Source organism: Emydura macquarii, unplaced genomic scaffold (genome assembly GCF_026122565.2).
Source record: "Emydura macquarii macquarii isolate MOO-44397 ecotype Brisbane River unplaced genomic scaffold, CSIRO-AGI_Emac_v2 contig_3451, whole genome shotgun sequence".
NCBI lineage: Eukaryota > Metazoa > Chordata > Testudines > Chelidae > Emydura > Emydura macquarii.
Genome location: NW_027133588.1, coordinates 3919190 through 3945818, shown reverse-complemented (window position 1 = coordinate 3945818; position 26629 = coordinate 3919190). Strand labels below are relative to the sequence as shown.

Sequence of the window (26629 nt, the reverse complement as noted above, 5' to 3'; positions counted from 1 at the left end):
GCAAAAGGAGACTTAAAACCACCTTTGCCTTCCCCACCTCTCAGCTGCACTGCATGTATCTTATCACAACTGTGGATCTACGACAAAGATTTAATTGGTTCTGTTGGGTGCTAGACACTTCTGACAATCAGGCCACTTATTTAAGTGCTGAAATATGGATTTAGGAACCTAACTTTAGGCACTTAAGTTGGACAATCTTGGTCAATATGTCTAAAGTTGTCCACTGAAAAACTGAGATATCTAAAATTAGAGACCACGTTTGAAGAATGTGGCTGTTAACCTCTGTGCCTCAGTATCCCCACCTGTGAAATAGGAATAACACTTACCCACCTTTAACACATGTTTTGAGATCTATGAATAAATACTGTATAGATTTAATAAAAGGATATTTTATGTAAAAGGACTTAAGTGACTGGTTAAAAGGATTCTGAAATAAATATTTATTGCGCCAAAATAGCCTATTCATATTATGAGCTATTAAAATATACTATACTGTGACAAATGATAAAATTAACAATTCAACATTTTGTTTAAAACGTATCATTTCACACAATGTTACAGAAGAATAATGGTTCTTGAAATATTTCATACATTAAAGGTTTATTGATAAGTAATAAATCTTGAATTGCCCTCATTTTGTTTTCTGTTTCTGCTGTCATGCTATATGTCATGATGGACAAGGGAGGGAATATTTTTGGATTCATGGATTACCCACATGTTGTCTCACATTGTTAAAATATTGCTAATTTTATTACACAATGGCCCTACCAATATATTAATAATATAACATATTTAATATTGAATTGAAATATCAATGTGTTATACTGGTGATGATAGTGGTATTTATGATACCGATGGCATTCAAAAGTTTGATTCATATGTGGGCTTTTTTCTGCACTTTTTGGTAAAGTGTTGTTTCTTTGTTACATTTTTTAACAACTTTGAAAGCCTGTTGCATCTTCTTGTACCCTCTCTATGCCTCTTAAAGGGTTAGCACATAATGAGAATTTATAAATACAAGACTCATGTTTTGATCAAAGAAATCAAAATATCCCAGCATGAAAGCATCCTGAGCTAACCTCCAATATTCTTAGTGAACCCCACTTCTAAGCTGCATCTTTTAGGCCTCCAGTAAATCTTAATTATGCCTGAAGACTTCAAAGTCAAAAAAAATCTTCAAAGATCTTTTTTTTTAAATAAATCCTTATGGGCTGAAAGCCCTTCATTTCTTAATTTACATTAAACCTAGGGCTGGTCAAGTGCTCTTCAACAAATACATTCTTTTGAGTCAAGTGGGCTTCTATGAATATGTATGATGTTGCACCAGCCCTGCACATGCACCAGATGTGGTATTCAGGGGACTAACAATGCTGAACTTCTGTTTGAGTTCTGCTTTAAATGCCTTTCAGTGCATCCTGACTTCAGAACCATACATTTATTTTTTCACAACAGTACTGCATTTGCTTTTGTTTCCATTCAGATGCTGATTGCTGTTCTACATTATGGAGACTTTCTAAACCACCAAAATGAGGACAACTACCAGTCACAACATTTTTGCACTATTTCCTCAAACATTGGGTGACTCTTCAAATGATGGTAGTTTGGACTGTGGTTTTTGCATGATAGTACATAAAGACTTTATTAATCTATTTTATATTACATAGAAAACTAACAAACACATTGTATGGCGTAGTTGGTATATTTCAATACTTTGCTTCAAAAGGTTCAATGGTATCTTACAATCTACACTTGTCCTATTAACCTATGGTACATTTAGTTGCTGTAATAGAAAACAGACAGACATGTGGACTCCTATTTCTCACTCCAGATTTTTACACTGTGTGAACCATATTTTGATTGTCTTATGGACACCCTCTCCTCCTACTTCGATTATGTGACATCGCTTTGGCAACACAAGCGCTTGATTATATGGAAAAGTAATATGGAGGAATAGTTAGTGTGTTTTCAGCTTCTTTTTTATGCTATCAAGTAGCTGGAAACAAAGAAAAGGAACCACCACCTGTAATAAGCCAGCTCTCTGAAGACCACCAGCAAGCTCTCCACCAACAATAGTGTAAGACCTATTGATTTAGTGGTCTGAGAAGAGGGCTAGGAGCCAAGAACTCCTGGGGGCCCTATCAGTTGTTTGCACACTGCTCCCATTAACTTTAACACGAGTTGCATACATGCAGCTGACATCATGATGAGAGCCTTCAAGTTCTGATCCGGGGTCCCTTGGTGATGGGAAAGTCTATACTTCATGCAGTTACATAAATCATTTCCAGTGTCTGATATTGGTTTTGCCCTGGAACAGGAAGGGGAGGAACTCAGCTTCTCACATTAGTTATCACACAACCCTGGTACCAAACTCCTTCCCCTGAGACAAATGTAACATCATGCCATTTAAAGCAGTTAGAAGCAATACCTTTAGTTCAGGCATGTTAATTATAAGCTGTATAGGTAGTTTAACATCCGGATCCTTGGTGTAGTCCATGGGCACAATGTTTGGTGCCATTTCATGATATCGGCCATGCAATCTGCAAACAAGCAAAAAGAAGCCCCTTTAGTAGCTAATTCCATTCGATTCCATTCAGTAAACAGACTCGTGTTGTTTTGCTGCTCTAGGCCGCATTTACTTTTATTACAACAAAAGTCTGGCAGTTTCAGTCATAATGTTTAAGGCCAGAAGGGATCAACTAGTCTGATCTCCTGTATATCACAGGCCACGAACACCACCCAGCACCTGCACTCTAAACCCAACAATGGAAATGAGACCCACAGGAAACTAGTCCAGGGGCATGCACAATGGGAGGAAAGCAGAGGTATGGCCCCCCCCAATAACTGGTGGGGGCATTGAACTCCTCTGGCTCTGGGGCTACGGTGGGGAAAGCGAGCTACTCCAGACCTAGGACTGTAGTAGGGAAAGCAAGCTCCTCTGTCCCCAGGGCCGTGTGGGGAAAGGGAGCTCCTCCAGCCCCAGGATTGCAATGGGGGCACAGAATATGCCCCTCCAAAGCCATCCAATATTTATTCCTGTGCACACCCCTGGACTAGACAACCATGAGCCACTGGCAGAGAATAGGAGGGACCAAAGTGCACCAGTGCTCAAGGCCTGTGCAATGGCAGGGAATTGATTAAATGAGATATACCCAGATAATCCTGGCAAGTGACCCACTCCCTGACGCTGCAGCGGAAGGCAAAAAAAACCCCAAGGTCACTATCAATCTGACCTGGGTGGAAATTCCTTCCTAACCCCACATATGGAAATCAGTTAGACCCTGAGCATTTGAGCAAGAACTAGCCAGCCAATCACCTGCTAGAGAGAAAGCTTGGTACCACTGCAGAGCCCTGGCCCACTCTGCCCACTGTTCCATTCTCAGTCATGGCCATCCCAGATGCTTCAGAGGAAAGAGATAAAAACCCTTCCAGAATACACTGGTTAGAGGATCCCTTCCTGATCCCTGCCAGTGACTGGCTCAAACCCTGAAGCATGAGCTTTAGGAACATAAGATATAAACCTGAAGTGAGCCTCCCGGCTCTTGAGCCCTGCTCGTCACCATCACAATCAGCCCATCATAGAATTGCACTCAAATTTGTCCAGCTCTCTCTCAAAACTAATTAAATTGTTTGACCCACAACTCCTGTTAGGAGGCTGTTCCAGAACCTCACCCCTCTGATGGTTAGAAATATTCTTGTAGTTTCCAATCTGAATTTGTTCATGGCCTCTGTCGCTTCCAACTGATGAACCCCCAGCTTGTAGCAGAAATTCTTATTATTAGACCCTAAGTACACAACCTTGCACTTTGTACTATTGAATTTTCTTCCATTTCTTTCAGTCCAACCTTCAAGTTCATCCAAATCATCCTGCATAATATTCTGATCCACCTATGTATTAATGATGCCTCCCAACTTTGCATCATCAGCAAATTTCATTAGCACACTCCTACTTTTTGTGCCAGTGTCATTAATAAAAATACCGAGTAAGATTGTTCCCAAGACCGATCCTTGAGAAACTCCACTTCTAACCTCTCTCTCATTCAATAACTCCTCTTTCAGCACAACCTGGTTTCCTCCTCTTTAGCCAATTCCTTATCCACCTTACACTGTTTGTACTGACCCCACTTTCCCTACCTGAATTAATTAATTAATTGAATTAATTGACAAGTGGTACTGTGTCAAATGTTTTACTGAAGTCCAACTATATTAGATCTACTGCATTTCCCTTATCAAAATAATCAGTTATTTTCCCAAAGAAGGAAATCAGATTAGTCTGGCATGTTCTACCTTTGGTAAACCCATGTTGCGTTACTTCTCCTTTACCATTTAGATCTATGAATTTAATTATTCTTCCTTTCATAATTTGCTCTAAAACCTTGCATACTACTGAGAAAAAAGAGAGCCTGATCCAGTACCTGGTATGCAAACTGCAAGTAATATTCATTAGACCCTTGTCAGAGTGCAAAGCAGGAGTGGCATTCGCAGATGTCAGTCTTCAATAAGCTAGGTACAGAACTGATGAGTCCATGGGTGGGTCAGGCCCAATTTATATAATATGCCCACACAGCAAACCTGTGTGATCCTGAGATGTATTTGCTTTGCAGCTACACAAGAAGAGGATCACCTAGGCCAAGGGTATGTCTATGCAATTGATGTGTAGTGATGCAAAAACAGCATCTTACTGCTAGACCCCCTAATATTAGTCTGTGGACCCAAGCTGGGAGGCTTGCTCCCAGGTGCAGTGTAGACATACCCCTAAGGGGCCAATGACATGGGCAAAAAGGTGTTTAAAAGACAGAGGATACATGACTCTCACCAGTGGACAATGGCATCCCTGGTGGGACCATGGCTGCATAAACCAAGTCCCCTTTTCTATTTGTACACCCTTCATTGAGGAGATTTCGACCTGTTCTTCTAGCAATGAATTACACTAGCTTGCAAAGCACATTTCTATTTCATGCATTCCACATGACTATTTTGCCCACCCATGATAAAGCTGATCAATCAAACCATTGTGTTGAAATGCAACAGACAGCTACTTGGTTTTTTTCCCCATGGAGAAGCAAACCAGGAGCTTTCTAAACCCAATTTCACTGTATAAACGCAGCCAGTAATAATTATAACAACATTGTTTTGGGAGGGAACTGGGAGTGGGGGAGGCAGACGTTCTTTGGATTCATTAGATCAGTGGGTACTGATATAAGTTTTCATCTTTCATTAAAGCATTACAGCAAATTCAGAACACTGATGTGGAGATGCTGTGGCGGCTGCCATGGCTCAGTTCTTCACTGGTTTAGAACTGTCCCCACATGAGCTAGGCAAATTGCACAAGTATTTCCACAAATATTGGTTCTAAATGAATTCACTTCCAATGTGTTTGCACCCCAATTGTGTCCCCTATTGGCAAATATTCTAGTGAATGAGTTTATGGGCATCAGCATTTGCAGAAACAGCCAGTTTTAAAGAAAACATTGAAGAACATAAACAGGAAGCAAATTTTAAATTTGCAAACATGAGTCTTTTTTCCAGTAAGCTGATTCTAACAGAACCATTCCATGTGAACTATGGCCCAGATCCACAAAAGTATTTAGGCTTTTAACTTCCACTGATTTAAAGGAGCATAAATACCTTTGTGGATTTGGGCCTATGTGCCCAATCAAATCTAACTGAGCTCGGATTCTGGGCATGCATTATATACTCACAATAAACTGCTCTCAAACAACCTGCAGACTAAACATTATTTGAAGAAATTGTCTGGTGACTAATTTTAAAGACCACATTTAAGAAAAAATCATTAGCTCTCTGCAGACAATTCTCACATAGGGAGAGAGGTGAAATTCTAACACACTGTTTGCTATAAATTGTTCACTCAGCTCTAATGGCTGCCCTGGTGTGTGTCAGAGACCCAGTTACAAGAGAGAAAGCAAAAAAAGAAGCAAATACTGGAGAAAGCACTTGTCAGTATCCCCGTATACAGCTGAGATAGTTCAGAAAGGCCCTGGTCTAATACCATTATTATTTGTATTGCAGTGGCACCTCAAGGTCCCAATGTGGGATCAGGCCCCACTGTACTAGGTGCTGTACACACAGTACCTGTCCCAAACAGCTTACAGATTAATGAAGATGAGAGACAACAAGTGGATGCAAACACACACAGGGGAACAATGAGTCAGATATAATCAGTGTAATAAGCAGCTGGCCCAGTGTACCAGCTGCCTAATCCTTGTCAGCAGCATGGCATAAATGGGTTTTAAGGAGAGCTTTAGAGGAGGATAATGTAGCAGCTTTGCCACAACATCGAACAACATTGATTTTTTGTATATTCTAGTGAGATAAAGGAAACTTTACCTTGGGCTGTACTGGAAAATACAACAAGGTTGCTCAATAGTTCTAGCTACTAAGAACGTCTATTCACAGTGCCAAAGGCTCTTTATATTGACCCCTACAGTCTGATCCTGCAAACCCTTATTCAGAGCGTCAGATTCAATTATCACAATGGTCCCTTCTGGCCTTGGAATCTATGAATCGATAGTTCCACTAAGTTTAATGGCATTACACACCTGAGTGAGGACTAGTCTCATGGGAAGATAAGGACGAGTCTCATTCTCTTTGCAGGATTTGGCCCTGCATTATTTTGGATTAGTATCAATGATCTAGAAGTGAAAGATTGCATTACAGTACCAATTCCCTCTGCCATCCAGTTCAGTGTCACTTGAAATGATTTTACACAGCTATTTGTGCCTAAATACTGTATGTAAACTAACTATACAACAAGAAATATTTAATGGTCTCATGCAGGCTGATATGTATCAGCATTCTAATTTGTCAGCTGTTTTTCTGCAGTCCTCCTCAGTTGCATTCAGTGCGTTTCACAGAGCAGCTGCATCAAGCTGTGATGTGCTCTTTAGTGTCATATGTGCGCCAGGGTGTTTTACAAACCTTACCAAGAGCAAAATGTTAAGATAAGTCCATTTCCCCACAGTTATCAAACACAGTTAACCACTTTGAGCCCTTAAAAATCTCATTAATGCTTTCAAGATTCCATGTGCAACGTTTTGGCTAAAGTCATTTTTTATGCACTTAGTGGAAGAATAAAAGTCATATTTTTCCTTTACAAGTTCAATTTATTGGAAGGTTTCTATAGGATGTTCTCAGTACTATATGACAGTATGATATAGCCTATCTACGTACATTTAGAGATGTCATTTCATCAACGGAATCTAGGCACATTATAGACGAAGCATTTATAAGCCAGTGCCTTCTTGATAATCATCAAACCACAAAGGACAGAACTATACATCTTGGCTCAGAGCCTTGGCTATGACTAAGGATCACACAATGCACCTCAGGAGGGATGTTACAAAGATGCCTGCAGTGTCTATGCATCTGTTTGATCATTGGTTGTAATGCAGAGCAGCCTAAGAGCTGCTCTAAATTACATTGGTTGCTAAAGAGCACAAGGGTCTAATAAAGGAACCGGGGTTTCCAGAAGGATAAGGAAGCTCCAGCCATATCCCCTTTCCCCTCCGGTTATACTGGCTGCACAAGGAGTAGGAGAAAGGGAGGTAGCATAGAATCCTCTACAGTAGCTCTTGTCATAAACTCATGGATTTTAAGGCCAGCAGGGAGCAACAGATCATCTGGTCTGACCTCCTGTATATCACAGATCATAGAATTTCATCCACTAACCCCTATATTCAGCCCAATAACTTGTGTTTGACTCACTGAGGATCCCCTAAACTGGGGTGATCCTCACAAAGCTGCACTATTGTGTGTAGTTATTTAAAAACAATAACAGCCACTGAGAAGATACTTATTATCTCCCAGTTTATAGGCTTGATTTGAGGGATGCTTGAGTACACAGCCCCCACTAACAAGGATTAGGCCCCAAGTCTTATTCTCATCTCCTTTCTAAGGCTGCCAATTTCCCAAGCTGTCCCACAGAACAAACTCCTGCATCACAAGACCAGGATGTTCACGCTACGATGTTTTGATGTTTTCTTAGTAAGTCATGATACTACAAAATGCTTTAGCCCAAGATCATCATGATCAAGAATATCACTGCATCATGAAGTTTTGCATGCCCATCAAGGACCCAGTTCCACCATGCTGAGTAATATCTTACTTTTTGAGCAGGCCTCTTTTATTCAGTGGGACTACTCAGAGCTTAAGGTATTACTTACAATAAGGTCTGGAGCAATTTCAGAACTCGTTCAGCACTTAGACACCAAGGTGTTAGGTACGTGAGAAATGCCACAAATTAACTTTCTCAAGTGATACTTGATGGATTCAAGATCACCTGCAATAAAAGTGGATTAATCCTGGAAACTACAAATCACCCCCTATAATCCCTATTCTTTACTTCTGCTTCCCTGTGCCACCATGTTTTTTGTTTCAACTCCTCCCACTGCACCTTAGATGTTTTAATATTACTCTGAGCAACATTTCAGAGGACGACATATGCTTTGCATTATGTACTCTTCTGAGATTATGTTTTTTCCATGCATTTTTCAGAGGTCACTTATGACATCAAGTGCTGAAAAAGAGCATATAAAACACCCAGGACTTCCATCTATTGTAGATCTAGTTGGTATTAAATCTGGTCATGAAATGAATCCAATGATACGACAGAGGGTATTATTTAGATAGAAAAAGTATTGGGAAGAGGTTTTTAGAGATGTATTTCATTTAACAGTCCAAAGGATGCAAATACTAACAAACCTCAGTCTTGACCGTCATATTTAGCAGCACACCACAAAGTTTTCTAAGCTCATTTGAATCAGCTTCTGGCTCATATAACCATCAGCAACTACTGAAATAACATTTTCCTTATCACTGTGCAAAAGCTGCTTTCAGCACACTCACAGTACAATCAATGTGATTACAGGCTAATGGATGTTTCTCTGTCAGCAAGCTTCTGATTTATCAAATGCATTTACAATGCCTTTTGACATACGGTTTCAGTTAACTAGTTGGTGCTGAGGTTTGTAGGTATATGAATAATGCTAGAATGGGGTCAGAAAAAAAAGTCAGACTCCTATAGTGAAATACTAGCCCCAGTGAAATCAACGGCAAAGCTCCCATGCATTTCAGTGGGGTCAGGATTTGACACCAGGTGTGAAAGGGTCCAAGAAGACTGTTTCTCACATTCCCATGTGATAGGAGATAAAATTCAGAGGGAGGATTAATCTCCAGATATCAGTAAGGATATCTTGCAGGTATTTATTTCTGCTTCAACTTTAGCCTACATTTCCCTAATGATTATATCACCAGGAAGATGATAGTGGCTGTGAAATGCTCAGGGAGATTACAGAGGCTATAAAAATAAAAAAAATTAATAATAATGGGGGATTTTAACTATCCCCATATTGACTGGGTTCATGTTACCTCAGGTGAGGTGCAGAGATAAAGTTTCTTGACCCTTAAATAACTGTTTCTTGGAGCAGCTAGTCCTGGAACCCAGAGAGGAGAGGCAATTCTTGATTTATTCCTAAGTGGAGCACAGAATCTGGTGGAAGAGGTGAATGTAGCTGAACCGCTTGGTAATAGCGATCATAATATAATAAAATTTAACATCCTTGGGGGGATGGAGGGAGAACACCAAAGCAGCCCACCATGGTAGCATAATTTCAGAAAGGGGAACTACACAAAAATGAGGAAGTTAATTAAACAGAAATTAAAAGGTACAGTGCCAAAAGTGAAATCCCTGCAAGCTGCATGGAAACTTTTTAAAGATACCATAACAGAGGCTCAATTTAAATACTCCAAATTAAGAAACATAGTAAGAGGACCAAAAAAGTGCCACTGTGGTTAAACTACAAAGTAAAAGAAGCAGTTAGAGGCAAAAAGTCATCCTTTAAAAAGTGGAAGTTAAATCCCATTGAGGAAAATAGAAAGAAACGAACTCTGGCAAGTGACGTGTATAAATATAACTAGGAAGGCCAAAAATAAATTTGAAGAACAACTAGCAAAAGACTCAAAAAGTAACAGCAATTTTTTTTTTTAAGTACACCAGAAGCAGGAAGCCTGCTAAACAACCAGTGAGGCCACCGGACGATCAAGATACGGAAGGAACACTCAAGGAAGATAAGGCTATTTTGGAGAAACAATGAATTCTTTGCATTGGTCTTCATGGCTGAGGATGTGAGAGAGATTCCCAAACCTGAGCCATTCTTTTTAGATGACAAATTTGAGGAATTGTTGCAGATTGAGGAGGCATTAGAGGAGGTTTTAGAATAAATTGAATTATTAAACAGTAATAAGTTACCAGGACCAGATGGTATCTATCCAAGAGTTCTGAAGGAACTCAAATGTGAAATTGCAGAACTACTAACTGTGGAATGTTACCTATAAATTTTATAAGCTTCTGTACCAGATAACTAGAGAATAGCTAATGTGACGCCAATTTTTTAAAAAGGCTCCAGAGGCCGTCCTGACAATTACAGGTAAATTGGTTGAAACTATAGTAAAGAACAGAATTATTAGACACATAGATGAATAGGATTTGTTGGAGAAGAGTCAACATGGTTTTTGTAATGGGAAATCATGCCACACTAATCTACTAGAATTCTTTGAGGGGGGTCAACAAGCATGTGGACAAGGGTGATCCAGGGGATATAGTGTACTTAGATTTCCAGAAACCCTTTGACAAGCATCCTCACCAAAGACTCTTAAGCAAAGTAAGCAGTCAGGGGATAAAAGGGAAGGTTCTCTCCTGGATCAGAAACTGGTTAAAAGACAGGAAACAAAGGGTAGAAATAAACGGTCAGTCTAAATGCACTGGGAGAAGCAGCCAAAAGCAAAACCTCCAAACCAATACTAATTTTTAGGATTAATTAATGTTTTAACCTTTTTAGCCATCAGAGACTGAAATGAAGTTTCATTCTTCAAAAATGGGGTATTCCCTTCCCTCCAAGAGTCCCCACATGTATTGTCAATAGGATGGCTGGGCATCATTCTGGACTCCATTCCAAAGCATAACTGCAAGGCACTATGTGCCTATTGATTATTCCTAGATTTCCTCTTCTCCAATTCTCTCCTTAATCCCCTCCTATCTGGCTTCTGACCTGTCCATCCACCAGAACTTCCCTCAGCAAAGCTACTAATCACTAATGTAACCTCCTAGTCATATCAAAGCTGCATTTCCCCATAGCTCTTTTCAGGATGCTTTGCAGAAATCAGAGCAACAGTCTATGTTTCATAGATTTTATGGTGAAAGAGAACTATTAGGATTACAGCCTGACTTGCACAACACAGGGGGTAGAATTTCACCTAGTCTTGAGAGAAATTTTGGTAGAGATACAACAGCATCTTGTGCTGCTCACAAAATTAATTGGCGTCAGAAGACACGATGTCCACTGTGAAAGTAACATTCTGCTAGGAACAACACACTGGCCATGGTAATGAGAGATGGCAATGATGTATCCCAGCTGTCCTGTTTGTGCACAGCTGTCTTTTTAAAATACCAGCAGTAGATGGGGGCTCAGTGGGTGGATGGTGAGGAAGGCTAGGAAGAGAGCAGCAGTTGGAATAGCAGTTATTTTTGCTCAGTATAAAAACTAAGACTCAGTCTTTTTTGACAGATACAACATTAGCACAAAGTAAACACACCCCAAGAGAAATAAAAGGACCTTTCCTGCTGATGAACCCCCTATACTGTTCACAGAAACCAAATCAAATCATGCTCTACAAATGACATCATGCTCTACAAAACAGTGTCCTTTGCACAATGTGACCTCATACGTGTTGTGTGTGCAAGTTCATGCTGTGCAGAGAATGCCAGTTAATAGGGCAAATGGTGTCCTCTATGCATTGTGACCTCACATGCAGTGCACATTCAAGGTCATGCTCTGCAAGCAAAATGATGTCCTCCGCTTAGGAGGGATCGCCATGACCCCATCTGCTAAGAGTTTGACCCCAGCTAGGGTCTCAACCCACACTTTGGGAACCGCTGATGCCCATGGAACAATACCTTCATCATGTGATGCTGTGCCTGCCCCATGAGAAACTGCAAACCCTTCCCAAAGCACCCTGCATGCAGTTGCACAGTGGGATAGCTACCCACAGTACACTGCTTCCTGTGTCGATGCAAGAGCTGGTAATGTTAATTCACTCCACTGACACAAGGAGCATAGTGAGGACATGCAACAGAGTTTTAATTACAGTGGTGACTGTACACCGGCATAACTTGTGTCGACAAAACTCTGTAATGTAGACAAGCCCTAAGAGTATGGTGTTGTCAATCTTGTCCCATTCAGAAAAATGACTGGGTTTCATATTAGATCATAGAACTGTCTTTGTTGACCCATAGCGTACCAAACAACTTGTGTCTTCCAGTGTAAGGCCAACAATAGTGCTCATCTTATTTAAAATGGACCCATTTCACATAATTAGTTTCCTTCTAAAGCACTTGGGAAAGTAAAAATGTCCAAGAGCAGTGTCTCCCTGACCAATGCATCCTGTCTCCTTGGTTGTGCGTTCCCCACTGCTTAAACATTTAACTGTTGCAACTGTATAAAGGAAAACGATATTCCTGCAGCACATTTGCATCTCTTTGTGGCATTTCAGCAGTACACTAGAGTTAGAAAGCATCACCAAGGGAACATTACAAGCAATATTCCTTGGCAGGCTATTAGAATGATTAAGCTACACAACAACACAAAAAGACATAGAGAGGTGCATGTTCCATGTGGTTAGCTAAACAGAGATTGAAAATAAAACTCATTCCAGTTTGCCCTATTGCAGGGAGGCATGGCCAGAAGTTTAGAATTGGACGACACTTCTGATCAGAAAACTAAGTTTGTTTTTTAGAATCAAAAGGAAAATGCTTATTCTTAGGTAGAAAAACACAGCACCATGTACCTGAGTATCTGTCCTTACCTATAGAAAGTAATAATGCACCTGTGTGTTTTACCTAGAAGTCTCTCTATGAAGACACACAAAGGTTTATTTTTAAAGAAAGCTGAACTAATAATGTGCTTATCAGAGCCATTCCGTCAATGCTAGAACAAAGGCTCAGGCAGCACAGGAGGTTGTGAAAGCAGGGATATATGGCAGGGTGCTATATAAATGATTTAATAATTAACAGTCATTTTGACTAAGTTGCTCACCCATCTGATTGTCCTCCCTCCTCCCACCCACTCATAAAAACACCAGGGAGTTAGAAACAATAGAGGAATTGTGAGGTAAAGGGCAGAAAGAGTTCAAATGCCACCATCCCAATGGCAGAAAAAAATAACATTTATTCTCTATTGTTTGCTTTGCTTCTTTGTTATCTCAGAGTAGATCTTTCCCTTTTGGGGCCTATCCACCTACTAGCAAATGGACCAGAACCTCATCTAGTGTAAATCACCATTGCTCCATTAAGTTCAATTTATATCTGCTGAGGACTGGGCCCATTGGCTTTAGTTCTAGCTCATTCACAGATGAAAGGAGAAGCAAGTCTGACAATTTAAACTGAAACCCAGAGTCACAAACGTCTCCCATTCGGCCCTAAATTCTATCCCATTATTCACCCAGGTAACTGTCTGATCACCTGGCTTTTCATCTCACTGCCATGATGGCTTTACCAAAATGTATCTATTGATTTTGTCTATGCTTTTTCATATAACGTTTATTCCGGCATTGATCCTGGAGCGTGGAGAGCTGGGAATACATCCATTGAAGTGGAATAGGATTTCCAGCCACTTTCTGTAAATAATTAACCTTTTAGACAAAAAACAAAGGCTGCGCCTGTTTTTTTCTGGAGTCTGACAGACACAAGCTATTGACAGTTTTCTGAGAGTCTTTGGAGACAGAACCAAGTCTGCGACAATGATATTCACGGCTGAACTTTAAAAATAATTGCTTTATTGAAAAACATTTCATTCAGGACTGTCCATTAGTGAGAGAAGTACAAGAGATGGAGTAGAATTTTCAGTAACAGTCTCAACTGTTGTGATTAAACACTGTGAGCTTTGAGCTTCCATGTCATACATGAATAAACAGTTAAGGCAGGATAATGCTGCTGTCGAGCAGACCAGTTCCTCTCTAGAAGGCTGTTTCTGGGAATCACACACTGTATTTTATGGGAGCTGAGTATTGTATTATCAGTCTCTATCATGGAGAACTGGCAGAGAGTACAGTGTATGAAGGAGTGGAGTAGCTTTGATTATGCAGTATTATATAGACTCATAGACTCTAAGGTCAGAAGGGACCAATATGATCATCTAGTTTGACCTCCTGCACAACTCAGGTCACAGAACCTCACCCATCCACTCCTGTAATAGACCCCTGACCTATGACTGAGGTATTAAAGTCCTCAAATTATGGCTTAAAGACTTTAGGGTACAGAGAATCCACCAGCAAGTGAGCTGTGCCCCATGCTACAGAGAAAGGTGAAAAAAACCCAGAGCCTTTGCCAATCTGTCCTGGGGGAAAATTCCTTCCCAACCCCAAATATGGCAATCAGTTAAACCCTGAGCATGTGGGCAAGACTCACCAGCCAGACACCTAAAGAAAGAATTCTCTGTAATAACTCAGAACCCATCCCATCTAACATCTCTTCACAGGCCATTGGCATATCTACCACCGATAGTCAAAGATCAGTCAATTGCCAAATTAGGCTGTCCCATCATACCATCCCTTTCATAAATTTATCAAGCTCAGTTTTGAAGCCAGCTAGATTTTTTGCCACCACTGCACCCCTTGGAAGGCTATTCCAGAATTTCATTCATCTGATGGTTAGAAACCTGCATCTAATTTCAAGTCTAAACTTCCTGATGGCCAGTTTATATCCATCTGTTCTTGTGTCCACATTGGCACTGAACTTAAATAATTCCTCTCCCTCCCTGGTATTTATCCCTTTGATGTATTTATAGAGAGCAATCATATCTCCCCTCAACCTTCTTTTGGTTAGGCTAAACAAGCCAAGCTCTTTAAGTCTCCTCTCATAAGGCCGGTTTCCGAACCTGTTCCAGCCCTTCTCTGCACCTGTTCCAGTTTAAGTAAATCTTTCTTAGACATGGGGGACAAGAACTGCACACAGTATTCCAGATGAGGTCTCACCAGCGCCTTGTATAACAGTACTAACGCCTCCCTATATCTACTGGAAATACCTTGTCTGATGCATCTAAGGACCGCATTACGTTTTTTCAAGGCCACATCACATTGGCGGCTCATAGTCATCCTGTGATCAACCAATACGTCCAGGTCCTTCTCTTAATCTGTCACTTCCAACTGATGCATCCCCAGTTTATAGCAGAAATTCTTGTTATTAGTCCCTAAATGGATGACCTTGCACTTTCCACTATTAAATTTCATCCTATTTCTATTACTCCAGTTTACAAGGTCATCCAGATCTTCCTGTATGATATCCCGATCCTTCTCTGTATTGACAATATCTCCCAACTTTGTGTCATCCGCAAACTTTATTAGCACATTCCCACTTTTTGTGCAAAAGGTCAGTAATAAAAAGGTTAAATAAGATTGGTCCCAAGACCGATCCCTGAGGAACTCCACTAGTAACCTCCCTCCAGCCTGACAGTTCTCCTTTCAGTATGACACATTGTAGTCTCCCCTTTAACCAGTTCCTTATCCACCTTTCAATTTTCATATTAATCCCCATCTTTTCCAATTTAACTAATTCCCCATGTGGAACCCTATCAAATGCCTTACTGAAATCTAGGTAAAAGCAGATCCACTGCATTCCCTTTGTCTAAAAAGTCTGTTATCTTCTCAAAAAAAGAGATCAAGTTGGTCTGGCACGATCTACCTTTTGTAAAGCCATGTTGTATTTTATCCCAATTACTGTTAACTTCGCTGTCCTTAACTACTTTCTCTTTCAAAAATTTTTCCAAGACCTTGCATACTACTGAGGTCAAACTAACAGGCCTGTAGTTACCCAGATCACTTTTTTCCCCTTTTTTAAAAATAGGAACTATGTTAGCAACTCTCCAGTCATACGGTACAGTCCCTGAGTTTACAGATTCATTAAAAATTCTTGCTAATGGGTTTGCAATTTCATGTGCCAGTTCCTTTAATATTCTTGGATGGAGATTACCACTCCCCCCCCCAATTTAGTCCCATTAAGCTGTTCGAGTTTGACTCCTACCTCAGATGTGGTCATTTCTACCTCCGTATCCTCATTCCCATTAGCTACCCTACCACTATCCCCAAGATCATCATTAGCCTCATTAAAAAAAGAGGCAAAGTATTTGTTTAGATATTTGGCCATGCCTAAATTATCCTTAACCTCCACCCCATTCTCAGTGCTTAGAAGTCCCACTTCTTATTTCTTTGTTTTCTTCCTATTTATATGTCTATAGAATCTTTTACTATTGGTTTTAATTCCCTTTGCAAGGTCCAACTCTACTTGGCTTTTGGCCTTTCTCACTTTATCTCTACATGTTCAGACCTCCAAGAGGTAGCTTTCCTTGCTGATCCCCCCCATCTTCCACTCCTTGTAGGCTTTCTGCTTTCTCTTAACCACCTGTCTGAGATGCTTACTCATCCAGCTTGGTCTACAACTCTTGCCTATGAATTTTTTTCCCTTCCTTGGGATGCAGCAGGCTTCAGATAGTTCCTGCAACTTTGACTTGAAGTAATTCCAAGCCTCCTCCACCTTTAGATCCATGAGTTCTTCAGTCCAGTCCACTTCCCCAACTAATTCCATTAATTTTTTTAAGTTAGCCCTTTTGAAGTCAGAGACCCTAGTCAGAGATTTATTTTTGTTTATCCTTCCATTTAGTTTGAACTGAATTAGCTCGAACTGAGGTTGTCCCCTACAACCAGTTCTTCTATGAGGTCCTCACTACTAACCAAATATAAAATGGCATCTCCTCTTGTTGGTTCAGTAACTATTTAACTTCTAATTTCTTTACAGTCTACCTCATCATTGATGTACAATGCTACTCCACCACCTTTGCCTTTATATCTGTCTTTCTTAAATAGCACATACCCTTCAATACTTGTACACCAGTCGTGACTACTATTCCACCATGTTTCTGTTATCCATATAATATCTGGTTTCACTTCCTCTACCAGTAGCTCTAGTTCCTCCATTTTGTTACCCAGGCTCCTCACATTGGTATACAAACATCTTAATTTTTGCTGTTTGGCTTCACTCACTTTCCTTAGCTAATTTGGCACAGTCATTCTACTGCCAATATCACCTGTTGGACTGGTATCTATACTACCCTTCCTCTTAATGTCTATTCTGCTCCTCACTTCTGTGTCCTTTCTTACTTCATTTTCCTCCTTCTCAGTGCTAAAATCAGGCGTGGAGATTACCTGGGCATCTCCCAACCATCTCCCCCAGCTTCCTAGTTTAAAGCTTTCAATCAGTTGTGCCAGCCTCCATCCTAGAAGTGCATTTCCCTCCCTACTCAGGTGAAATCCATCCCAAGAGAACAGTCCTCTGCCCGTGAATGCCTCCCAGTGATCATACATCCGAAAGCCCTCCTTATAGCACCATTGCCTGAGCCATCTTTTGATCATCAGAATCTTGTCAGGCCTTTGTTGTCCTCCTCTAGGGACAGGTAGAATCCCACTGAAGATCATCTGAGCCTCGACTTCCTTAAGAGTCTTCCCCAGCCTAGCATAGTCTCCTTTGGTATGTTCCAGCTAAAATCTAGCTATATCATTTGTACCCACATGAAGGACAATCAGTGGATTCTTTCCCGCTCCCGTTAGGATCCTCTTCAGCCTCAGGTCCACATCCTGTATCTTAGCACCCAGCAGACAGCACACCCTTCTGTTCTCTGGATCAGCTCTGGTTACAGGCCTGTCTATTTTTCTCAGCAGGGAGTCCCCAATCACGTAGACCTGCCTTTTCCTGGTAACGGTGTGATTCTCTGGCCTATCCCCTGTTCTTTCTGGATGCAAGTCATCTCGCCTACTATTCTCCTTTGGAATTCTATGCAACCGTTCCTGCATCCTCCTGGGGCTCTTATTTGGCGGTATCTCCATTGGCTCATCCACTCTTTGTATAGGATTAGCTGCTCTTCTCTTCTTCCTTGCCCTCCCACCTTCAGCAACCACCTGCTGGGACCCTTCCTCATTTTCCAACTCCGCAAACCTGTTTCTGAGCTCTATTTCTCCTTCACTAGCCCATCTTTTCCTCTGCCACGTTCTCATAGTCACATGCTTCCACTGGCCACTTTCCTCATCCAGCATTCTCCCCTCAGAGTTCATTGGTCCCGCTTCCATCTGCAGGTCTGGGTTTTTCCCTTCAGCCTCCTCATTCCTTTGCTCCATCATCTGCTCGAACCCCCTTCTAAACTCAACCAGAGCTTCCACCTGCATCTCCAACCTCGAATCTTCTCTTCCATTAGCTCTATGAGTTGGCACTTCATACAAACAAAGCTCTTTTGAGGTACTCCCTCCAGGATCATGTACATTTCACAGCTTCCACAGTGTCTTTTCCACTGCTTGAGTGACTACCACTACTGCCTCTGTATCTGTCATAGCCTTTCCGCCTAGTTCCTGTCAGTGAGAAACACAAAAACAAAAAACCCACCAAAACAATCCCCAATGACCACCCCAATAATACCAGAACACCATACACCCCCTCCCCAAACCACCTTTGCAAGCTTCCACTCAAACTCCCCTTTTCAGCTCCATGTGCTGGCTCCTGTGCCAATGCAGCTGTGGCACTGCCTGATTGAGTGTTAGTGTAGTATAATTATTCAGGAATGCACTTTAGTAACAAGCTGCAATTTACCTAGGTTACTCCACCAGCTTTTCACCTCTGCAGACTTGATTTTGACAGGGGGGGTGGATGCATTTCTAATCACACCATAAAAGTCCAAGTGTAGAGGGGCTATTTCCTAAACTGAATACTTGCTTCATTTTAGGGCCACAATCCTCCTATTTTTATCTAGTGGATAATCACATCAGTCCAGGGGCATACACAAGGGGAGACAAGCAGGGGCAACACCCCTTTTTTCCCCCCAATAATCAGCAGGGGGACACAGAGCTCCTCCAGCTCCAAGTGCCCTGGTGGGAGCTAACAGCTTATCCAGCCTCGGGGGCTCCAAGGCGAGAGGGGGAACATAATGTGCCCCTTCAAGAGCTTTGGAATTTAAATTCCTGCACATGCCCCTGCAGTCAGTCATGCAACTGCTACTATTTGGAACAAGTTGAGTTCTGAGTTCTGAGAGTCAGATTCAGCTACCAACTCCCAAAAGTTGCAGTGAATGGAACTGCATGGAATATTGTCTGCTGAGACTCATCTCTTGCTGAAAATTATTATTACTCCTGAATTCATACAGTACATCAGTGAACCTCTGTGCTAAAGGCTAGCAGCTCCTACACTTGCTGTGTTCTTACAGGAGCAGAAGACACTTTGGATGAAAGATGATGACCTCTGGTCACTATTATCTTGGGTTGGATCTGATGGCGCAGTGACCAGGAGATGAAGGTCTCTCTCCTATTATTTTGATTCTGAGCTCTCCATTCCCTTCAAAGAGGAGGGGTATTTGGAATTAATTTTAAATTGCTTTAATTACTCTGGTCCTGTCCCCCCTCATAAAAAAAACTCATATCTTGTCATAAAGGGGCAGTATGGAGTTTGCCCCCCCAGAAAAGATTTCAGGGCCTGTCCCAAACCAAGAGATCTGGAGGAAACTGGAGACCACCCTTGTTCTAGCCCCCAACAGCTCCCACTTCCCTTGCAACATGGTTCCATTGGCTGCAGCAGTCCTGAAGTATAGTATCTTCTCCAGGGAAGATCCACAGAATCAGAGAAGGGATGAGCACCCATCCACTCTGTGCTCTGGGCTGCTCAGTCTTGACCCTGTGGAGATTGCAGATGCAGTATGTGTTCTGGGTGGTTGGGGGGAGAAAGGAAGATGTTGATGCTGTGGAGGAGATAGGATCTTCCCTTTCACATAAAGGGAGCAGTTCTGTTGAGGGTTTGCTTTGGCAACAGATCTCGGGAAGGGAGCATCCCAGGCCTCTGACGTCACGTGTGGATTTACAGAGCTGATTCTTTTCGTAAAATGACCAAGTGGATTTCCAAGCTCACACAGCTGCAGAGACTGTTTTCATTTACTATTGAATTTTTATCTGAGCACGTCTCAGATTTTGCCAAGGTTCCTGATGTGTTAAATTAAGACTCAAAGGCAAGCTCTTCTTTGGCCTGGTACCCATAAATCACCACCATGCTAGGCGATGACAACACATTATAGCTGGCTACACTGCCTTGATAATAAGAACTCTACACACAGGGGAGTGCTGAAAACAAAAGATAAAAGCTGGTAATGGCTCATTGATTAGAAATAAGTAGAGGCTTTAGCTGCCATTAGACCCTAATACATTAAACATCTCATTAACTCTGTAGTGCTTTCACAATATCACAAGCTAGTAGTAGAGGCAAAGTAAGAATAGATTGCACACATTTATTCAGGAATATTATATATTCTCCTATACATCAGGAATCTATTCAAATACATTTGATAGTGTGAATCATTAAAATAAAAATGTCCAAAGTTGAATTCTAGATTACTTTGCATATTTATAGAAAATTACAGCAAAATGGATTTAGTGGATTCCAGTGACTATGGCGTGTCTTGGAAAGCACTATCAGTATCAAGTGAAATGCTGATTAGGTCACATCTTCTCATTCTAAACCAGCTGTGTGCTCAGTGCCCAGTTTACCATCCACTGGTGACTCATATCACATCAGCCCATCACCATCACAAGATAATGCAACAAAAGCAACAGGAATCAGCCTACCTCCTCTCAATACAATTTTCTTCCAGTGGAAAATATGGCTTCTACCTTATGCAAAAAACATTTCAGAGATGGATTGTGCCCAAATAAGGGTGTACCATTCAAAACACTCAAATTTTTAATGCATTATTCTCAAACCATTTGTATCATTAGTAATTTAACACATGAATTAGGTATTTACTTCTAAGGTAGGCTTCTCTGTGCATTAGCTACTCTATGTGGGCAGAGGAATTCTGTGTTTTACTCTAGGGTCCAATCTTGCAAGGTATTATGCACCCTCACAGCTTCCACTGAAGCTCTTTGTGGTCAGGTTAAACCACACCAGCAGCCAAATTCCACTCCTGGTGTAAGCAGGCACTATTCCATTGGCATCAGTGGAGTTGTGCTGCTTCATTCCAGTAGTGAATTTCACCGTAAGTCAGCAGTGTCTGTTGGACAAGAAAAAGAAAGATCTTAGTGACAGTCTAAACCCTGTAGGAAACAGAAAATCTACCTGCTACATGGCTATTTGAGACTAGGACATGAAGTGCAACTATGGAAGAGTTGGTCATTATAAGCCTGATTGTTTGGTCTCAATGAAGTCAATGAGTTGTAGCTTCTTATGCCAGTGGTGAATTTAATCTGTGCATAGAAAAACTGTTAACTGCTTCTAGCAAACTGGAGATAAGAATGAAGTCTCCAAGTTCTAGATCATTGTGTAGGGGACAGTGTGGAGTTCCATTGCCCCAGGAGCAGTGCAGGAGAGGGTGGCAGGGTAATGGCCTGGTGTGGCGTGGAGTTGCACCCACCATCTTTTGTAGCAGCAGCAGGTCCAAAGCAGTGGTTTAATTGCTCTTCTTAGCATTGTCAGCTATTCAGTACAATCAAAGTGATGGGTTTTATTGGGACAGTTAGTAATTCCTGTCTAGGTGCATAAGCTGAACAGAGAGGAACATAGATGGACAACTCAGGTGCACATGGGGAGCTGCTCTCCAAGACTCTTCAAGAGGTTCAAATAATCTGTTGCAACCAAGGTGCCCAGACAAATGGGTTTAGCCTGGGAAACATGATTGACCTGACCTGGTGTTAGGACCCGAGGGAATGAGCCACTGAGCTCAGGAAGGGGCAGGTGTAGGGCATACATTAGTGTGGCCTATAGCTCAATTATTATCCATATGTGGCGTCCCCATTCCACAGATCAGTAGCAGTACTGTGGAGACTAGCTCTAGCCCAGACCCCTGGTTGGCCTTTTAAATCTTCTCTACGTTGAACAGAAATACACAGGAGAACTTCTCATTATTTATAAAATTTAGGTTTACAATAAAATAAGATAAGACAAGAAAGAGAAGGAGCAGGCAGGTGGGCATTAGTCAATTTTTAGTAGACGTCAAATGTAGCTTGATTCCTTCTATAAATTCAGTAAGTAAATTGTAAAACCCACTCCAACCAATATTAAATAAATATTTTTCCACCCACCACACCACTACCTGTACTTCATTCAAAAACCCACGTATTGTTCCACTTGTGCTGACAAGCTCCTGTGCCAACTATGATGACCATTTCATTTTAGAATAATTAAACCACTGTGAAAATTGTGTTCATGCATTAAGATTTGTTCTTTATCTTTCAGCGAATGTAGTGCTGCTATTCCCAACATTGCAGTCATACTTATCCACAGCACAATTTAAGGACTGCCATATTCCCCTTGCCACAATGCACCCACTCACTCACTCCCCATCTTGCTAGTGTGCCTGAACTCTGACCTCTAGGAACCACTCCTGGAGAGCAGAATAGTTCAGTCCCTGTCTTAGCTGAAACTGCCAGGGAAAATGTCCATCCCGACTGGGGTATTAAAGGGGAAAGCTTTGCCACAAGACGCACCTGAATGGGGATGCAGAGGATGACACTTATATGGAAATCACATTTTCCATTCAAGGAACTAGAAACATTAGTTAAAAACTAGAACTATCAAAAACTAGAGCCATAATTACAGACTTTTCAAGTAATACACTATTCCCATGCAGGTTAGGAAGATCACAATCTACTAACAGAATGTTGTCAAAATCAGTTTGTTGGATACAATCTCATGAGTTCCTTCATAAGCTGAACATACAAGGGGTTCCCCTCTTAATTGTGTGGATCTTGAGCACCCCATGTGGGGCAACAGTGTAAGAATGTGTGTAGAGAACAAGAGCCATTGCACTGTTTCAACTCCCCTTTTCTGCACTGCAGCTTGCTCTAGTAAGAACAGCATAGTCCCTCATCAGTATAGTAGTTTGCTGCACTTGCTCCCTTTAAATGAAGGATTTCCAGCCCCTGGTCTGATCAGTATGATTTCTAGGCAAATTTCTACTTGGAAACTCACTCTGAACTGAAGAGAGCATTGCTATGTTGAGCAGCTACTTCCCATCCATGGCAGTGATCCCCTTACACAGGGCAATCCTTTCTACCCCTGGCAGGCATGCACAGAAGGGATCCTGTAGTATTCAGGGCAGAGCAGAGAATGCAGCAGTTTCTCTCTCGTTTGCAGGCTTTGCGGCTTGTTGGGTGCATTTGCCCACCCTCTTTGCAGCATGCAGTTTGGCACCATGTTCCCCCAATAGTTTGCTGGCCAGTCTCAAGCGTTATAACTTTTATTTACAAAGTTGGTGTGTTCTGACTGGGAAAGCGGAGCATTCCTGAACACCTGTGCTTGCAGTGTTGGGTATTTGCCAAATTATACTAGTCTAGAGGAAGAAATAGAAACAGATGGACTGGCCAACAGAAATGTTATTACCGGAATAAAAACCTGTCTGTTGGAAAATTGGATTGACAAAACACATAACAGAAATACCATAGCTAACCAGCTGCCTTACAGGGGACAATTTAACCATTTGTTACCTCTGCAATGACAGGAGAAACAGGTTGTGCACATGCCTTCAGTGCTGTGCTGAGTTAACTGAACCTGTGTGGTTCTGAGGCAAGGAGACAATAGAAAGGCCAGAAAACACACACATATTCCTACTGGGTTCTGTGTGACTGTTTCCATGCTGATCACCACCAAAGATTGAGCTAGAGGTCCCCAGAGAGAAATGCTTTAGTCTCTACATCTAGAGCCAAAGAGTCACGTGCTATTGCTGGCATCTGTAACAGACCCATATTCTCTGTGGATTGCACACAGAGGGGTATACCTAACACACACTGATCGGTGGCTTATACCTGCCCATTTCCACATTAAATCCATGGCCTTAGTCATAAGCAGCAGATCTTATCCATCAAGAGTGTTGCTATGTGTAGGATGTTGCAGCCTAGTCTGATGGTCCTGCATTTTTTAAATTAACTTGTTCTTAATCCCTGCACTCAATTATTTTTTAATACATTTTAAAATTATTTTTTAAAACAGATCTTATCTGTGCATTGATCATCACCATAATGAGGCAATGCTTGGTCTAGAACGAAGTCCAAGCTGTTGACTCAGAGCTTTAAGATCATTATTTGTGTACAGACATTAAATCGCTCTCCATAGTGTATAGGTCTTGAGGGAAGAGAGAGTACTCAGTCATCTTTCAGTGAAAAATGAAAATTGAGTATAATTTAAGTAAAAGTGCAACTGGAGAACTGAGACATACTCAGTGATTACAACATGTAGCAGTTGTATTCAAAGAGTTTCCATCCAAAGATCTCAAAGCACTTTGCAATTCATAGTTAATTCAACCTCACAATGCCCCAGGAGGTAGTTAAGTATTATTCCCGTTCTACGGATTGAAAAACTAAGACAGAGCGAGAGGATGTCAGTTGCTCAAGCTCATACACCAGCAACAGGAACAGAACTGACTCCCACTCCAATCTATCCTGCAGATAATACTCTGCACTCAATTAAAACAATTATACAGTAAATAAAATGTCACTGATTGGGTTACTGTCTGCTAGCTAATGTATGCTGATTATAGATAAAGTTTCTCAGTAAGCAGAACCGTCACACTGGTGGAAAGAGGAAACATGAGAATCCTAAGAAGTCTCCATTCCTTCCTTCCTCCCATGATTTTCAGCCTTTGATAGAGCTACTCACATGTTTTTATTCTTCTACACACTGTGCATCAGAAATTATCATTTTTTCAGCTCATGGAACAACCCATTTTCACTACAAATCTCAACTTTATCCCCCAGAACATCTATTTTCACAAGCCTGTTTTCAGGGATCTGAGACTTGTACTCTGCTTTCTCTCTCTCATGGAGATGTGCTCTTTGCTCTCTCTTTGGCCTACATCCTGCAAGGGGGTTTGCGGGCAGGAATTCTCTCACTGTCCATATGGAATCTTACCCCAGGATGAGCCCCATGTTTTCTTTATGTGACCAAAGTAATCTAAACTGTAAGATCATGCTTTGGTCTGTGTGTCTAGGGAAACATAAGAGCCTGATATGAAATATTGCTTCTTCACAACTTCTGTTATGATACTCAGGATATATTAGGGTTTTGAGGCTGTCAGACTGTGATGTATAACAACAAATAATTGTCACAGGAAAATGCAGCAAGTTGAATTTCATAATAAATTGTCACCATTTCTGGGGTCATTAGTGCCATCACTTAGCCCCAGGTGTCTTACTGAATTGATAGGGGTGGGCCAAGACAGTGCTCTGTTTACATTTCTGTACAGTTTCCCCCCCGATTTTCTAGAAACATTTATTTCCCCAATTCATTGAGAGGTTCTAAGTTAAATACAATTTGCCATTTGCAAAATTCAGCACATCCCTTTCCCTGATCTTTAATCACTCCACATGTAAGGCCAGGTTCACCCATGCTGGTGAAATATACCTCTCTGAATTAGATAGCCTCCATGCAACTCACCTGATGGGAGGGCAGGTGATGGCACTATGTGCAATCCATATTTCAGCAGAGCCTAAAGGCTTCAACTAAGATCAAGGCCCTAATGCACTCTATATACAAACAGTAAGAGACTCTCCTTGTTCCACAGAGCTTGCAATCTAAATAGACAAGCCAGACAAAGTGAGTATTATCCCCTTATTTACAGGTGGAGAATAAAGACAAAGAGAGATTCAGTGACCTATCCAAAGTCACACAAGACAACTGTGGCAGACCCAAGGATTGACCCCAGACCATCTCAGTCTCAGTTCAATATGAGATAATCCATCCTCTCTAACTCCTGATGCCTTCCTGAAGATTCTCTGCCATGCAGGTAACTTTATCTTTGGCTGGGATGGCACAGGAGCTCTAGAGGAAAGTGTTGAGAAGTGGTGCCTCAGTTTCATCCCTTGTCCTGACCTGCACATTAACACTGTAAAAGCAGTTACAGTTAACCTAAGCCCTTCTCCTGGATGGGTCTCAGTCCTTTGTCTCACAGCTTCAAATGTAGAATAGTTGATCCAGAGGAAGGAAGACCAGATGGAGATGGTACAGCTACATTTTATAGTTTCTACCATGAGGCTTATACTTCCTTTGTCCCAAAAAAAGCTACACAACACATGGTATGGAAAAGTCTCAGAGTCCCTTGTCCATAGGCATATTCCTACATGTCCTGGTGATTCATGAATCTTTCACTGGATTCATTGTACATTTGAGTTCCCTTAATGGGTCATTAAGCAGGCTTAGTGCTGCTGCCATTCTGTCTGGGGGTGTCATCCAGAAACACAGCACAAGTTTGAAATACAAATATACCATACATATTTATAACTTATAATACAAAACTGATACATACATATACACGTGTTTATCAATCTTAGTGAATCACGACTTTTTCATTGGTACCTTGCATGGTATATCCTATATGATATTTACTGCAATTCTGTAATATTGGTATCTAATATTATAAATGGTCATTCCTAATCCAGACAGTGTCACAGCAAGCAACTACAGAGTTAGAAAAGACTGGCTTGAGTTAGCACAAACCTTTTACTGACAGGGCTGGAGAACTGATAGGGAAATAAGAAACTAATACACATGTAT

General features: G+C 41.3%; 1 protein-coding gene across 3 annotated transcripts in view; it reads right to left on the bottom strand.

Annotated features, from left to right (window-relative positions):
- The window catches only part of CIB2 (calcium and integrin binding family member 2), a 108962-nt gene that overhangs the window by 38288 nt on the left and 44045 nt on the right, over positions 1 to 26629 (bottom strand). For all 3 annotated transcript variants that reach the window (XM_067534543.1, XM_067534542.1, XM_067534544.1), the window contains exon 3: positions 2426 to 2537. In XM_067534543.1, the coding sequence (XP_067390644.1) occupies positions 2426 to 2537 (112 nt within the window). The remainder of the gene's footprint in view (positions 1 to 2425; positions 2538 to 26629) is intronic.